Source organism: Trichoplusia ni, chromosome 4 (genome assembly GCF_003590095.1).
Source record: "Trichoplusia ni isolate ovarian cell line Hi5 chromosome 4, tn1, whole genome shotgun sequence".
NCBI classification, from domain to species: Eukaryota; Metazoa; Arthropoda; class Insecta; order Lepidoptera; family Noctuidae; genus Trichoplusia; species Trichoplusia ni.
Window position 1 is genome coordinate 4097502 of NC_039481.1, and position 16442 is coordinate 4113943.

General features: G+C 37.0%; 1 protein-coding gene across 13 annotated transcripts in view; it reads left to right on the top strand.

The window, feature by feature from the left end:
- Window positions 1-16418, top strand: part of LOC113492608 (guanine nucleotide-releasing factor 2) — a 30024-nt gene extending 13606 nt beyond the window's left edge. For 3 of the 13 annotated variants that reach the window (XM_026870143.1, XM_026870134.1, XM_026870146.1), the window contains exons 2-28: window positions 634-799; window positions 2782-2893; window positions 2979-3087; window positions 3174-3488; window positions 3595-3736; window positions 4089-4169; window positions 4746-4879; window positions 5325-5439; window positions 5811-5918; window positions 6215-6325; window positions 6664-6774; window positions 6859-6959; window positions 7442-7465; window positions 8403-8508; window positions 8639-8743; window positions 8818-8920; window positions 9416-9508; window positions 9619-9726; window positions 10001-10196; window positions 10760-10771; window positions 11426-11585; window positions 11977-12115; window positions 12202-12459; window positions 12611-12864; window positions 12998-13129; window positions 13309-13500; window positions 13580-16418. In XM_026870143.1, the coding sequence (XP_026725944.1) occupies window positions 634-799; window positions 2782-2893; window positions 2979-3087; window positions 3174-3488; window positions 3595-3736; window positions 4089-4169; window positions 4746-4879; window positions 5325-5439; window positions 5811-5918; window positions 6215-6325; window positions 6664-6774; window positions 6859-6959; window positions 7442-7465; window positions 8403-8508; window positions 8639-8743; window positions 8818-8920; window positions 9416-9508; window positions 9619-9726; window positions 10001-10196; window positions 10760-10771; window positions 11426-11585; window positions 11977-12115; window positions 12202-12459; window positions 12611-12864; window positions 12998-13129; window positions 13309-13486 (3473 nt within the window). In that variant the 3' untranslated portion in view covers window positions 13487-13500; window positions 13580-16418. The other 10 variants (XM_026870136.1, XM_026870135.1, XM_026870137.1 and 7 more) reach the window with 10 other exon arrangements.
- Window positions 16419-16442: the final 24 nt, after the last annotated feature.

Genomic DNA, 16442 nt, shown 5'->3' on the forward strand with positions numbered 1-16442 from the left:
GGCACTACAGGTAGCGCGAGGGGACGCTACTATAAATACATAAATCATAGAAGCAACCATTAACGGATGCCAATTTAATTGACTAAACCGTATTGTCCTTGCAAACTTCGCATTGATGTTAACCTCCAAGTCTTTTTATTAAGTTTAATAACGATGACGTAACTAATGTGTTATAAGGTCATCTAAAAAACTGCTGTGTTTACGTTTGTGGAGTTTTGTTTATAGATTCATGTCCATACATAACTAACCGTAATAAGAAGTCACACTAACACATTTACAATGTTAATATATCACGATGCTTTGTTTTTATTGCTGATGATTAATTGATTAATCAATACCAACTTAGGCAAGGCCAGTGATTGATCATAATTTTATTTAGGTAGGTACCTCTTACGAGTGGTTTACCTTTAAGTAGACCTTTATTGAATAATTACAAAATATTTGGTTAAGAATTAGAATCGTTTCTTTGGCCTGATTACCGTTCTGAAGGCATTCCACATGAAAACCCAAGAATTATGACCATTTGAATGTATTTCATCAAAATTTAATAACGATGGAGCAACGATTATAAATAAACATATTTCTGGTGTTCATTATCCTCAATATACAGTAATTGACTCAATAAAATTACAGAAAACGAATCTGGCAGCGAGGGGAGTTCGGGGCACCGCGGGTCGTTGCGCGGCGCCAACAAGTTGGCGAGGCGCGCGCGCTCATTCAAGGACGACCTGCTCGAGCGAATCTCAAATATGCGTTCTCCGGCGCAGCAGCATCACTCAGCGCATCTCTCTAATATCAGGTCAAAACACTCTCTTCTTCTTTTCCGTATTTACTTGACACTAAAATGTCTTTTGCCGCACGCAATTGGTTAATCTTTATTAGGCTTAAAGCGAACAGTTCAACATCTATATAGTGCGTCAATTTATAGTACATCTTAACATGTCGTAAAGAGCAACATCTTGTTTTTACGTTACCCATTACCTTCATTACACAACGTTATCTATAGTAACTACAGATGTTAGGTTGATATAATGCCGTACTTTGATCCTTATCAATTAAACTTGTTTATATTGCAATGAAATCTTTAAACTTCACATTTCTTATCTATATTGATAAATTTACATACATACAAGTCCTATCTCTAGACTGACAGCGACAGAAAGTGGCGCTCATGCTAACAGTATTATCTTTGCCACTAGCGCAAGAACAATGTTATTTATTGTGAGGAGTATTATGATTATTTTAATTTAAATAGTCACGTAAATAGTTGTACTGTGTTGTAATTTGTTGAGGAAATTATATGAATTTGTGTAGTGGTAACGAGAACAACTATTTGGTGTGTTATTAGTGTGGACATCACACTAAATGTGGCAGTAATTATGAGTCACGATCACGACCCGCGACTGTCGTACTCATTAGTACATTGTCCGCTGAAATCTCATTAGTTTAGTGCGTGCAATGTTAAGTGATTACATTTTAATGTCCGCGCGCCGGCTGTCAGCGTGACTGAATAGTTTTTTATTTATTGAGCGGTTGGTGGACACTTGTTTTTGTTACGTCTCAGTGAGGTTGTTCGAAAGTGGTTCTCGGTCCAAGAACTGTTGAAGCAAGCTGTGTTTTCGAGTGTTCTCGGTTCTCTGGGACTAAGAAGTTCCAACTAAATATAATGGCGAACGTGTTACGATCGCCCGTCGGCGACTGGTTTAACAAAAGAACAAATAAACTTCACCGAAGATTCGCGTACAATGGAAAACGGTACGATTTGGTTTAAGCTTGTATTTTGTAACATTAACGCCGATGCCATGATTACGTTTTTTTTAATATAAATACACAAAAACTATGATACCAGATTTAGTCATAAATGATTAAATTACATGGAAAATGTTTTATCTAAATTGTAAAAAAGTCTCTCATTTCGCCATGTAATTGGCCAGAGTTACAAATGTATAATAATTGTAATTTTACGCTTGACCTACTTGTCACACCCAAATAAAAGAAACGAACTTTAGATCTTATAAATTTATAAAATATACAAATTAATTAGAAGCACCCAAGACTTAGATTAAATACTAGTGTGTTGTCATCCTGTGTAATGTATCATGTGATAGTAATTAGAATCGTGGTGCTGTCATGTTGTGTCAACAGATCACTCACAGTTCAAGAGTCGCAATATCAAAAACATTGTTTTTGCCTGAACTTGCTTTAAGTAAGGTGAACAGGAACCTCCCTATTTGAATATCAAATATAGCCTAGCTTTGTATTCGCGCTGAGGTGTGGGCATGAATGCAAAGCGGATTCTTTCGCAACGCGTACCGAGCAATGACATTTTGAGCCATATGTTAAATAAGTTATTATAAACATTGCCCATGTACAGTCAGCATTAAAAGCACCAGTATTTTTAGGGCGTTTTTACGCGAAGGTTAAAAACTGAACCCTAGTACTGGGGCTCCGCAAATTTACTCAGAAGATGAAGTTTTTCGGTAGCTAATATTATAAAGACAAAATAAATATCGAAGTTAAGCAAAGTTGTGGGTGGGTGTTAAATAGATTCGAGGGCCGTAATTTCTAATATTGGAAATTGAGTTTTTTAAACGTATGACCAATACTTAAGGCACAAACCCCATTTCTTCTCATTTTATTATTTAAGGAAAACTCATAAAATTGCTTTGCTGTTTTGAATGCTGGGTTTCAGGAATCCGCATTTATTGCAACTTTATCCTAGACATAGGCGAGTAGACAAGGATTGTTAGTTGTGTCTCTAAACTCGTTTTTACATTGCAGCAGATCGCATTCGCCACTTAGTCCGAAAATTCGGAATATGGCAACAAAACCGAGTACAGCGGAGGACGGGGTTGTCACACCTGCCAAAGAACTCGAACGGCTAGTCAAAGAGGTGAGATCATTTATAACTAATTATTAAGTACCTTGTATAAATTGTATGTGCTTAATAATACTTCAACTGATATTTTTGTCCAAAGGTTACGTTCGGATTGAAACACTTTTCGGATGTCATCACAAAGAGAAAACTGGAAATGCTCCCTGATAATGGAACTATTGTCTTTGAATCAATCGCGAATATTCACAAAGGTAATTTGAGAATTTATTTTCAATTATTACTTGTCTGCCTTTTTAATGAAAATTTATTAAATCTGTGTATTAATTTGATGTTCCAGCAATAAAACCATACTGCAGTCGGTCACCACAATTAACCAGCGCCGTAAAACGTCTGTGTACGGCATTGGCCACGTTGATACGATTATGTGACGAGATCACAGCTGTAAGCTTGCGAGCCGATGCCAGCAACGAGGAACTTGACACATCAGCGGAAGCGTTATCGCCAGAGTATGTAAGCTCGGTAGTAAAGGGCGTGACTACCGCTGTCGAGGAAGTATCAGTATTAGCACAGCAACACATGACGCGGCCTGCATTGTCGCCACGGCCTGCACTCGTATCACCAAGATCTTCAACACAAAGGAATTCATTGCCAGGTGTGTAATGCGTCATTTGTTACTAAAATCTTCCGTCAAATAATCCAGTCGATTGATTATCTTTCTAAATATTTTGTTATAGAAATATGTAATAATAATGTTGTAGATATCCCGCTGACGCCGAAAGAGCGCTCGATGCTGACGGGAGAGACGGGCGCGGAGTCTAGCGGCGTGCGCGCCTCGCACTCGTCCGAGTCGGTGCTGGACGCGCCCGACTCGCCGCCGCCGAAGCCCGCCAGGCCCAACCGGTCAGAACCACACAGCTTTTACCTCGCACAGACTCGCCGCGCTATGAATTGAACTCTCGTGTCATCGTCATGTGAAAGCTAGCTACAATACCTAGCTTAATAGCAGACAAACGATGCCGTCAAAATTAATAGCGCTATTATCACATTTTCAAAGTTTTACGGCCCCGTTAGATTGAAATCCATGTAGTTAATAATACATAATTACAATTTGAATTAAGATGTCTTATTGCTATCATGTATATGTGCTCCATTCATCTTCGAATATAAAATAAAGGCCATTTGCATCTTTGAAATGTACGTAGTATATCGACTTGGAACCAAACAGTTAGTGAGAGTGCAATGTGTGTTGCAGGAAAATCGAGTTGGCCCCACCTCTGCCGCCTAAGCGCAAGTCAGCGAACGACAACTCCCTCCTGGGTCTCTCTATTGATAGGTTAGTTTACAACTCGCCGCCAAAGCTTGTATTAAACTTTCATACGAGTTTGAAGGAATGTATTGGACGCATTCTAACGTAATATAAACATTTAATCACTTCGACGAATGTAAATTTATTATAACTTCTTTTCTATAAATGAAATGCATACTTAGCTATTTTTTTATTGATAAGATTAAGCAAATCAAGCTATGACATATATTAAAAACCACATAAATGATGAACATGGCAGTTATTCATTTATAACTGTCTGGATTATTCATCTAATGTTATATGGGATTGAAAACAATATTCTTAAGTAATGTATTTGTATTGAAATGAAACTACTTTTACGGATTTTTTCGCGGTTTAATTTTCGCTGATGTTGTAAGATGTTGCTCGTTCTACCTTAACATCTTCTGTCAAGACGAACGCCATCTCAGTCTGCCCGTGACCATGATACCTGCAAAGGTTTCGAAACGTCGGGAACTAAAATCTAAAATTAAACTGCGAAAAAATCCGTAAAAGTAGTTTCATTTCAATGTCTAACATTCGCGTAAACCTAAAAAACCACAATGTATTTGTATTTTTTTCCAGACTGTCCTTGCAATCTCATAGCAGTGGTTCGTTGGACTCGATGTTGAACGTGTCCAACGACGAGGAGCGTAACGCGCACGACTCCTCCAACCACGACCTCGTGTTCGCCGCGCCCGCCACCACCGACCTGACGGGTAACTCACTTTATTATAACTTATACAATAGGAAATACATACTACGTTACTTTAAATATTGTGTACTGAGTAAGTCGTATAATTTGCAACGATAACGTGCCATGTCAACGCATCTTTTTCACCCACGACGCAAAAAAGGGATGTTATATATGTTGTCTGTCTGTAGAAATATAGCTGCTTGATTTGTATTAAAGGTAATTTATGTGTAAGTGTCCTTTGACATGTTTGATAAAAATAGGTCGACCTATTTACAAGTTGTGGGGGTCATAGTTTTTACTGCGGGGAGTTTCTGATTTTTTATATTTTATTCATCATTCAATGAATATTGTTAAATCATTTTTACAATACTTACCACAACTCATTTCTGATAAACTAATATTTATGAATACTTTAGTACAGACAAGATAGCTACGGAATCCGTTAAAAATGCATTTTACCGTTACAGGCATGTGCAGTTGCAACAATGTGAGCGATATGCGGACATCGGTTGAATCGCATGAGTCGCACCTGAATTCGACTCACGTGCACGCCCATTCCAACCACAATCGGTATGTTAACCAGTATGTACAACATTATGTATATTTATACTTGCAATTAGATCAACGCTGACTTATTATTTTTATATAGATCTGTTTTGCTTTGATAATTAACTAGCTTTTGCCAATTTTCCCAAGCTTTTTTGATTTGTCCGCCTGGTTTATAGTAACAAACAAGGCTAATTTCTTGAACAAGATTAAAGGGTTAAAAGAAAAAAGACTACATATTATCAAAGTCCATTCGGTAAATAGCATTAACACAAATATATTACAAATGTATTATATAGTTCAATGTTCTATTTTTGATGTCGATGACGAAACCATTATATTGTTATGCTTTCAGGGAAAAATGTATGTGACTGTATTGTAATAACAGGATAATGTTATTTTTATAGCTTCTCCAACGAGTCTGGTTTTGTGTCAGTGGGCCACGCGGAGATGTCCGCCGAGCACAGCTTCACATCTTCGTTTTCGTCACATCACTACACTAGTCATACGGACAGGTAACACATACACTGAACCCTTTCTTTGTCCATGTGTTTTAATGTTTTGTTTGCACATCTATTTTCCATTACACATCTATTAGACTTTCAATTGTACACCTCCTCTTATCTTCTTCACTTGGTCTGGTATCTGAGATTTCAAGACGTTTAATATACTTTGAGGACTGGACTGGAATAAGTTATAAAAATACATTTAAAGAAAAAACTTACTCCATTTTATGTCCATTGACTAAAGAGTAAAGACAAAAGTATATTAAGTATCTTAAGTATCATGCTTTCTGTTATTGTTTTTGCAGTATTTTTAACAGTACAGACTGTGTGACTGAAACGAAGTGCACACTACAAAGCTTTGAGAGCCGCATGAATGTAACCAATATGAACAATATAACCTCGCACCATTCTTCAAAGTGAGTGTTTTCTGTATGGTATCACGACACACCCTACTTACGTAACGTTAAGGAAATTAAATAACATTAAATTAGATAGTTATCTCCAGTAGTTAATTTTTCGTAATCAAGTTTTTCATTGAAACGAATTATTACCATTAACATTCCAATTAACATAAAAAGTAATTACTTAGACAACTTGTTTACACGGAAAACTTATTTCATAATCGTTGTGTATTTCAAATAACATTAACTTGAGTTGGTTACTTAAATATCGCAACTCAACATTTTTTTACCACATCAAGGATGCGAAGCCCCTTTTACTTGGACGTTGTCGTAACCGACGCTTTTGTGTTCAGACTGGCGAGCATCACCTCAGACGAGAACGAGACGCCGCCCGAGCTGCCCGTCAAGACGCGGCGGAACATCCGCGTCGACGTGCAGCAACACTTCCCCACCGTCGAGATCAGGTACGGACACTACTGACGGGCTGGCGCCGTGACGCGCGTGTGACGAGTGACGTGTGACGTGTGACGTGTGGCCCGTGTGTGCAGGGCGGCGCCGCAGTGCTCGCTGCACGGCGAGGCGCGGCCGCACACGCTGGCGGTGCACCAGCCGCCGCGCCCGCCGCCGCTGCCGCTCAAGAAGAAGCACAGTCAGTATACCCTCACCTACCCACACCTAACCCTCCACACATCCGACGCGATGCTTGCATTTAATACGTGACCCTGTTTCGGTGGCGGAACGAAGGTTTATCTAAAGCATTTTGTTCGAGTACCTTCCTTACCTGTAATTATGATTTCTTAACATGTTGCTGTTCACCCAGATTCTTCAAAGTTAATAGTAACTTAAGTGTTTAACGAAGTGTAAATAGATAATCGTAAAATATATTTTAACATAATATTACACTGCCACATTGTGAATTGCACTTTTCTTGGTTAAATAATATTTTCGAACGAGCCTTCGTTTCATTGTATGTGGTTGATGAAAAGTCATAATGCATTTCTGTAGCACTCAGTGGTCTTGTGACTCGTCTAAAAAATCTTTGGTCATTGTCTATTTTGGGCGCTATGGTATATGAATGATATGTGGGGCTATAACGGCATGTTTGTCTGTTGTGCCGGTGCGGCGCGGCAGTGTTCCAAAGCGTCGCGTACAGCGGTGAGTGGATCTATGCATGTAAAGCGCTATTTAGCTCCAAGTTCTAGATCTGACGATGCTGTTTACACGTTTTCGTGGTTGAACATAAGGTCCACTCCATGAACAGACTTATTGGAGACTCATCAGATATGCTTAAGCAGTCAAAAAAGCTTTTGTCACTCACACTAGAACAAATATGTATGTGCTGATCTCACTATCAATGTCTGCAAGCTTTACCACATGTTTTTAAATGTTATAATGCAATAAATAATTAGGACAAATATATATAATTATTAATTCTAGCTTTAAAATATTTTAGTGTTTTAAAGTTTTTTTTAAGTAAATAAGAACAAAATGAAAGTACACTAAAAATATTCTTGATAATAGGAAAAAAGACTTGACATGGTCAACCAAATTGTAAACTATGTCGACCTGACTCAGAATTGTAATTAATATAAACAGTAAATAATGTCCTAAAGTAAACGTTATTGATTGAGTGTAGTTGTTACATCAAAAGTAATAATAAAATAGATTGTTGTGAACTATGTATATTAAACTTCACCTTGATTGTACATATTAGCTTCCAGCTTACGCGTTTTGTGTAACTAGCGCAGAATTCGCCGTGCTAATAATGTTGGTTCGCGGTGTTGTTAATTATCACCGCAAATGATGAATGTACTTAGCGCTTCATTACAACAATCTGTTATTGCTATTTCATGTTAATTTTACTTCAGTTTTACAGAAGACACACACTTCGCCTTAGTTCCTAGAATCATCTTTTGGACTAACATTCAAATGTAGTGTAATTAAACATCTGTGCTCCGAGAAAATGCAATAAAAATATATCTTTTACATAGCTGATAGTTTACCGAACATACGAAGCAACGAACAGTGTTTAATTTAACTACTAGTGCAGTCAATCTATGTTTACAAATTTAATTATACATTTTCTGTGTAGTTATGGCGTATATGGAGATGTTTGGCAACTGCAGTCACCCGCCAAACAGTGCAGCAGCTCCAACGGATTTGTTCCGACACTCGATACATACTTATAATTTAGCAAGGTATTTATCTAAACTTTATTCAAACCAATCTCAAACTTTGATATAATATACTTAACATTTTACCTTCTTTAAAAACCCTTAATACAATAATTTCTGTTCATATATTAATTATTTTCACGTTATTGTTCAGTGCTAAGCAAATCGCAGACGGCGCCATTACTGTGCAGCGTCAGCAAGTTCAGCGTTCCATCGCTCAGTCGTTTACTGTACAGCATTTTGGGAACGCGCCAATGAGGTATAACATAAATATTCACCACATTTAAGTTTAATTTAAATTAAAACACCCGATTAATTATAAAATTTATTTAGCAGTGGTTCAGAAGACAGCGTTAACATGATCACATCGAGCGGTACTAGTCCTATTCCCCTTGAGCCGCCAGCGTTGCCGCCTAAGATGAATAAGTCTAAACAGGTAATTCAATACACCCATTTTTACTTGAACACGTCCTATGAGAATTACGTAAATAATTGAAATGCGCAGTTAATAAGAATATTCAATGATTTCTATTTAACAGTACATCATAGTACGTAGAAAGTAAGTTACTTCGTTAAGTCATTACATAACAGTATAACACTATAATTAGTGGCCAATTAAAATGCGAAGCAAGAACCTTATGTGTGTCAATATACCGTCGTGCCATCCAAGTAAACTTTTGCTTTCCCTCTTTAATGTTGGCACACTGTCCAGGAGGACCACGATTCTGTCACAAAGATATTGCTACTGTATAAATTAAATCTTTTGTGTAATTAATTGCTTTGAAAGTAGCTTTATAATAAGCAGCATTTTTGTGGCATTGTTTCGCAATATTTATGAAATTGCTAAAATCATGGTGAAAAATGTGACAAAAATATTTCATTGTTTTCTTTTCAGTTTTTTTGTTTCTATAAGTTTAAACTGTATTTTTAGGTTTCCGTAAACTCAAGTAATGAGCTACTGCCACCTCCTTCACCCCGACCGTCATCACACAATAGTTCTGCTGACGAAACTGTATTAAATAACGTAAGTATTCATTTATGATGTAATGAGCTTTGCAGCGATTTGTCCGTACTAATGTTTCAATAGTAATTAAGATTCGTGGATATGATAAAAAAAATACTTGATTGTTTCAGAATTCTGATGAATCATTCGCAAGTGCTACAGTACCTGGAAAGTTCCCACTTGAAGATGAATTAGAATTACTTGTACAGCAACCAACTCCTTCTCCTGTGCCGTCACAGGTATACCTTCATATGTACTTTGATATATTTAGTTTTATACAAGATTTCCTCTAGCTTCGCCCGCCTGGATGTCGGAAGTTGGATAAAACAGGCTACGTTTTCATCCAAGGTGGAAGCTACGTCCAGACGCTCCCTGGAAATTATTTAAGCCATTCGAGCTTGAAGAGGTTACATACATAAACACATACGCATATAAAGATAATTTCATACTGTCTAATTTAGTGTGATACCATAGCTGTGGAACTTCTGACACAAACTCAATCGCGTTCCACAGAGAAGTGAAGGCAGCTCGGAGCCCGCAGCGGCGGGCGGCGAGCCCAGCAGCGACGCGCCTGCGGACGCGGACGACATCATCCTGCAGACCGACATCAGCGCGTGGCTCGTGCTCAAGGGGCCCAGCAAGGACGGGCCCGACGTGCGCGGCGGACATCCCGATGCACTCATCGTACTCGCCACCAAAGCTACCAAAGGTTTGTGCCGTTACATTGTATGAGGGTGATTAATGTCATCATTCAGAACTTTATATTCTCAGTTACGTTTTCTAAAATTAGTTTTTGATTGACATAAAATAGATTAGAAAAATGTACAATATAGTTGTATACTGTCATCACTTGATACGACTTCCTTTGATGTTATTTTCATTGCAAGATTTTAAAATGCATATTTTACATTTAGATAAAAAAATAACTTACAGCAATTCTATTCAATGATTAACCTTAAATTTAAGTAAAAATTATCATTATCATCTCGGTAAAGGTTTTTATCAGTCATTCACAGATTCATAATTTTTTATTTAAATTTTTACCTATCCTGTCTTTCTTTTCTTAAATACAAATGCATGGAGTCAGTCAGTTTCATACTTGGGTACTGGATATCACTGATCATTCACATAAATGGAATTTACATTAATTTAGATATTATAATAACAACAAACATATGGTCAAAGTCAAATTCTCATAATCAGTAACTAAATGGTATCTTGTCTCTTGCTTCTAACCTCTGAACTCTCACTGTGAATGCTTTCACTTTACAGAATCGGACGAGTGTAAGTGGTTGAACCATTCTTTAATATGGGGCTGGAAGTATTGCCGGTTTTTATTTTTACTAATATTTGGAAGCTTATCGAATGTTGCTTAAGTAGTTTCGAAATGTGTTTGGAATATTGACATCATTATTTCTACGCTGCTTTAATGTTTATAACATGCACACACCTAGTATTACAACAACAATATTTAACCACATGCTTAAGAAGTAGTGAAACTGCCGCGAGAAAGTGGTTTTGCTTTAGCTAAGCAACAAGTAAGTTACTGTCGTAACAAACTTTAATAATTGAAACCATTCAAGGTCATTGTTTTTCTATGCTTGTACTTTGTAAATTTTTGGAACGTATGTATAAAAAATTGTTACGCATATTTCTTGCACTGTATTGCATTTAATGCTTTAGAATCGAACCTACTGATTTTGAGTGTTTCTGAACTATGACGCCTGGCGAATGACGATGAAAGTCAATATGACGCTCAAAATTCAGTAGAGCCGTTTTAGTTTAAGAAGTTTATAGGTGAAGACTGTTGGGCAAGTTCAATTTTTTATAACAAATGAAAAACAAACCTTAACTACACACTCAAGCAACCCAAATGTTAGATGTCTTTACCTATAAACGCTTATACAAGCAGTGAGTAACGGCCGGCCTTCCCCTCAGACTTCGAGTTCCAAGAGGCGTTCCTGGCCACGTACCGCACGTGGGTGTCGCCGAGCGGCCTGCTGGCGCGCCTGCTGCGCCGCGCCAAGCACTTCCGCGCGCGCCCGCACGACCTGCGCGCCACGCTCAGCCTGCTCACCTGCGTCGTGGCCGACCTCACGTGCGTACACACTACTCATGATTATAACTACGACTAAAACGTACAATTGTAACGTTTTCAAACTGTTATATCTGAAAAGTTACGAACTTTATTTAATACGTGTAATTTACCCCTGTTTCCCTGCAATAAGCCGCTGATGGCAAAACAATAAAAAAAAGAATGGCGGGAGGAGCACAGTAGCAACGAGGCTGTAATGTCGAATGTGGCGTTGCTTCTGCTGTTCTAGAAAGTTTATGAGTATCCACTATGAGTATATAAATAATAAGTAAAATTATCTAACGCTGTCACATAATTATTATGTTTGTTGTTAGCTAGTATAAAAGGATGGTCGAATGTATCATTCAACTCATAATATTACATAAAAATAAAATATGTATATTTTTCATTGCAGAACGTCCGATTTGGATTCCCCGCTGATGCAAGAGATAATGGAGTTTATATACTGGCTGGTAAATGTTGAAGAATTGGCGATAGCAAAAGCACTCCGACAAATACTCGTCGACAAACAAAAACAGATACACTTCCAACAGGTACAAACATTGTTATTCTATAGATACCAACATTAAGATTAATATAGATGGTATTCAATTAATTAATTATAAATATTTCTGTATAGACAAACAGCAGGTACGAGTACGATACTCCATGTTACGGCAGTGTATCTACACGTCGCGATACTCTTCTAGACTTCAAGTCGACTGAGTTAGCCGAGCAAATGACACTTTTGGACGCTGCGCTATTCTCACGCCTCACCACTGCGGAGGTGCTTTTATGGCCTCGCGATCAATCCGAAGAGAGCTCACCTAATTTGACGCGTTTCACAGAGCATTTCAACAAGATGAGCTACTGGGCACGTTCTAGAATTTTGGAACAGGTAAATTATTTTACTTGCCTCTTAATATTTTATTTGGTAGGAAGACAATGTGTCACAATACTAACATTTTATCACACATTTATTCTCGAGCATCTATTCTTTTAGTAGGGCCATTAATTTAAGAGTCTGCATTCAATAAATATTATTACAGGATGAGGCACGCGAGCGAGAAAAATACGCTAACAAATTCCTGAAGGTAATGAAGGCATTACGCAAGATGAACAACTTCAACTCGTACCTGGCGCTGGTGTCGGCGCTGGACTCGCCGCCCGTGCGCCGCCTGGGCTGGTCGCGCTCCATCGTGGACACGCTGCACGACTGCTGCACCATCATCGACTCCTCCTCCTCCTTCCGCACCTACCGCCAGGCGCTGGCCGAGTCGCAGCCGCCCTGCATACCTTACATGTAAGACATTTTTTTTAAAACTCTTTTTAATGTATAACTGCAATAAGAGCCGCTACAATGTAGTGTACTGATTATACACCTGCAAAAGTCATCATTTAGTATAAAGTTTAATGCCCTGGTGAATATTTTTCAGAGGCCTGGTTCTCCAAGATCTTACGTTCGTTCACATCGGCAACCCGGATCTTCTTCCTGAAGGCGGTATTAATTTCACCAAAAGATGGCAACAGTACCACATCATGCAGAATATGAAGAGGTTCAATAAAAAGTGCGTTTTCTTTATATATTTATTATTAAATCAGTGTCCAAAAGCAGCTTATTCAGTCAGAGATTTCAAAAAAAACTTTTCAAATTTCCATCGCGTACACTACACGCGGCATTTAAAGTGAAGACGACCAATAAATATATATTGCGAAATAGATAAATTAATATTACGTACGGTTGCAGGCAATACACGTTCAAGAAGAACGAGCACATCTTGGAGATGTTCAACGAGTTCGACGACGTGCTGAGCGAGGAGGCCATGTGGCAGGTGTCGGAGAGCATCAAGCCGCGCGGCGGCCGGCGCGCGCCGCCCGCGCCCGCGCCGCCCCACGCGCCGCCCTCCGCGCAGACCGCCGCCTGACACGCACACGCACTGTACGTAGCGCGCTCACACTCAAACTAACTCCCTAACATTCAAAAATAATACATTCAAATGCTATCTTTCGTTTCACAGGTAAAACTTGAATCCAAAGAATATGAGGAAGACTTAAGGTATTAATTGATTCGCTTGAATTTTATGTCGAGGAGATGTATTAATTTAGAGAAATTGTGATTATCTGTCCTAAAAAGGCCTAATTAATATTAGTGTATTTATTAATTGCGATATTCTCGACTGTGATTATGACGAGAGCGAGTATTGCGTGGATAGGACGATGCGACTAAGATTACTGTTTCCACGCTTTTTATGTGCAAAAAAGTTAAATAATCTAATCGAATGAATATTCTTTCCGTCAGTATTTAAATCGATTAACTGTCATCTATTACATATCAGCATGTGACTTGCATAATGTACTAATGAAACGAGCGACGTCTGGGTGTTTAGAGTATGTCCTTGAATCATCTTGTTGTTGTATTTGCCATTGATGTCATTATATACATTATTGTATAAGCCAGCTTCGAAAGTTAGCTTTCTATACATCGAATTAGAGGAAACTTTTTGAAGTCTTAGGAATAGTAGCCGAACTACTGTTTGATCTTAGTGACTTAGTCGATATTAAGCATTTCGAGTGTATTCATTTTTATCGCAATCTATTGTTCACCGTTTTTGCATTACATTTAATATGTAAGTACCAAAAGGAAATGGGACAGTTCCTTTAATTCAAATATAAAGTTTAAATGCACACGTTCAGATTTACAATGGTGTGGGTCTTTCACAAAACAGTAATGTTGTAACTGTGGTATTTGTACCTCAATGTGCCCTGACAAGATTTTATGATAAATCATTTATATTTTTATATTCATATAATAAGTACACAGTAAAATACAACTAAACATATCATTTTAAAGTGTGCCAAAATTTGGAATTTATAGAAGTGTCTCATTTCTATACTTAGTACAAGTAACTATTCTATAAGTACCTAAGCGAAAATGTTGCGTATCGAAAAATGTTTAAGAGCTCTCATGGTACAAAGTTTGCAGGTAAATCTTGCATTTGATACATGCTTTGCCGGAAGCAGTTATTGAAAGTTAAGAATCACCTTACAAAAGAATTCGATAAGTCGATAAAGTTAAGCGTCGACAGAAGAGCTGATTGATTACGTTAAGAGATTGATGAACATTGAAATGCTAGTATAAATGAAAATGCAACTACTTCCATAGAATAACGAGAAATGTGAGACCGGATCTTATATTTTTTATGAGATGATAGTGATGAATAAAACGAAAGCGTCAATGCCATTTCATTCATGTTGAAAAGTATTACTGTTGATGCTATATTTTTGTGTGTATTAAAATGAATTTGATCATATTTTATTTTTGATATTCAAGAACTATATTTTCCAGCGGGTACCTATACCTGCAAGGAAATAAAATTACATACTTTTGTAATGAACTCTTATTTACATTATTCTTCAGTGTTTGCGTAACTTTTACTACTATTAGATGTAGATAAAGCTGCTAGCTATGAAGCTGTGGCCAGGTATCGTATTGAAATAATGATAGAACGATGTTCACAGTAATCGCATTTTTTAAATAAATTATAGGTGAAATTTAAATAGTTATAATCAACGTTTAATTTGCCTTAAGACAAATGAGTCTTCAGTGAAATAGCAATAAAATGTTATTGTTAGAATTGCAGCACAATTTGTGATAGTAATCATGTAGCGTGCCGCTTACTACTCCAGTCTTATTGACGTCCTGTATGCGTAGGCAAATTGTATTAGAAGAATATTAGCGGTAAGCGTAATAAACCCCAATATTAATAGTCTTGCTGAAGTATGCACGTATGTTATTCATGTTAATGATTATAGCTGCGAGCTGCGTCGTTTGTTGCGACTTACGGTCATACATATGTGAGTGGATCGTGCTACAATAATGTGTCTGTAACAATAGAAAAGTATATTACAAGCAATACAACTTTAAATACAAGCTTAAGGATTATACAGTCTTTGCATTGATCAGGTAGATGATGTATTGAAAAGGAACACGCATGTTCCATGCAATAAATAACTAGACCAATATTTAGAATGTTTTCAGTGCTTTACTGAATTATGTGCTGATATTGTATTTTGTATGTAAAATATTTTAACTGTTAAGTTAATAGGGTACGTTACCATTCTTTGTCTGGTATTATTATTTATTTAGTATATTATGAAAATACGGAACGGTTAACGGATATAATTATTATCTAAAGTATATTAAAGACTGCCTAAATTAATTATTATTCACTGTATTTGATGTATAAATTAGTGAAATTTAAAAAGTCCCATTCTACCACCAAAGGACATGGTAAAAAAGTGAAATTGCATCAAGGTAATGTGAAAACTACGTAAGAAAGTACGTAACGCAAACGTATAAAATATACTTATTTTGAAAGTCATTTTACATTGGTGCATTCACTTAATTGTCCGATTTGTTATCGCAAAGCTATGTAGCCTTGGCTTAATTTTAAATAACTACACAATGATCATTTGTCACAATGTTCATATTTATTATATGCATATTAACTTGATAGTATATTTAAAACAATTATAAAGATCACATTTATAGTGAACAGCGTACATATTTTTGTTGTATTAGCAAGTTCAGTATTACGTTAAACAAATGCCATAATCTTATGAATGGAATTAATATACTAGTATATTTTGTTTTTTTTGGGACCGTTTTTTTAAGTTAAACGTTACTTTTTTAATTTAAGTAAAGTTTTTTTTTTATATATTATACCTTATTGTACATTTATTGAGTTAGTTGATTTAAATTTATTAATCAGAACCGCAGGTGTGTACAGTGAAATTTTGTGTGTCAAGTTCTTTTTGTAACTATTTTGTAAAATAAATATAGCACTTTATTTACAACAGTTAATTTTATTTAACCTATGT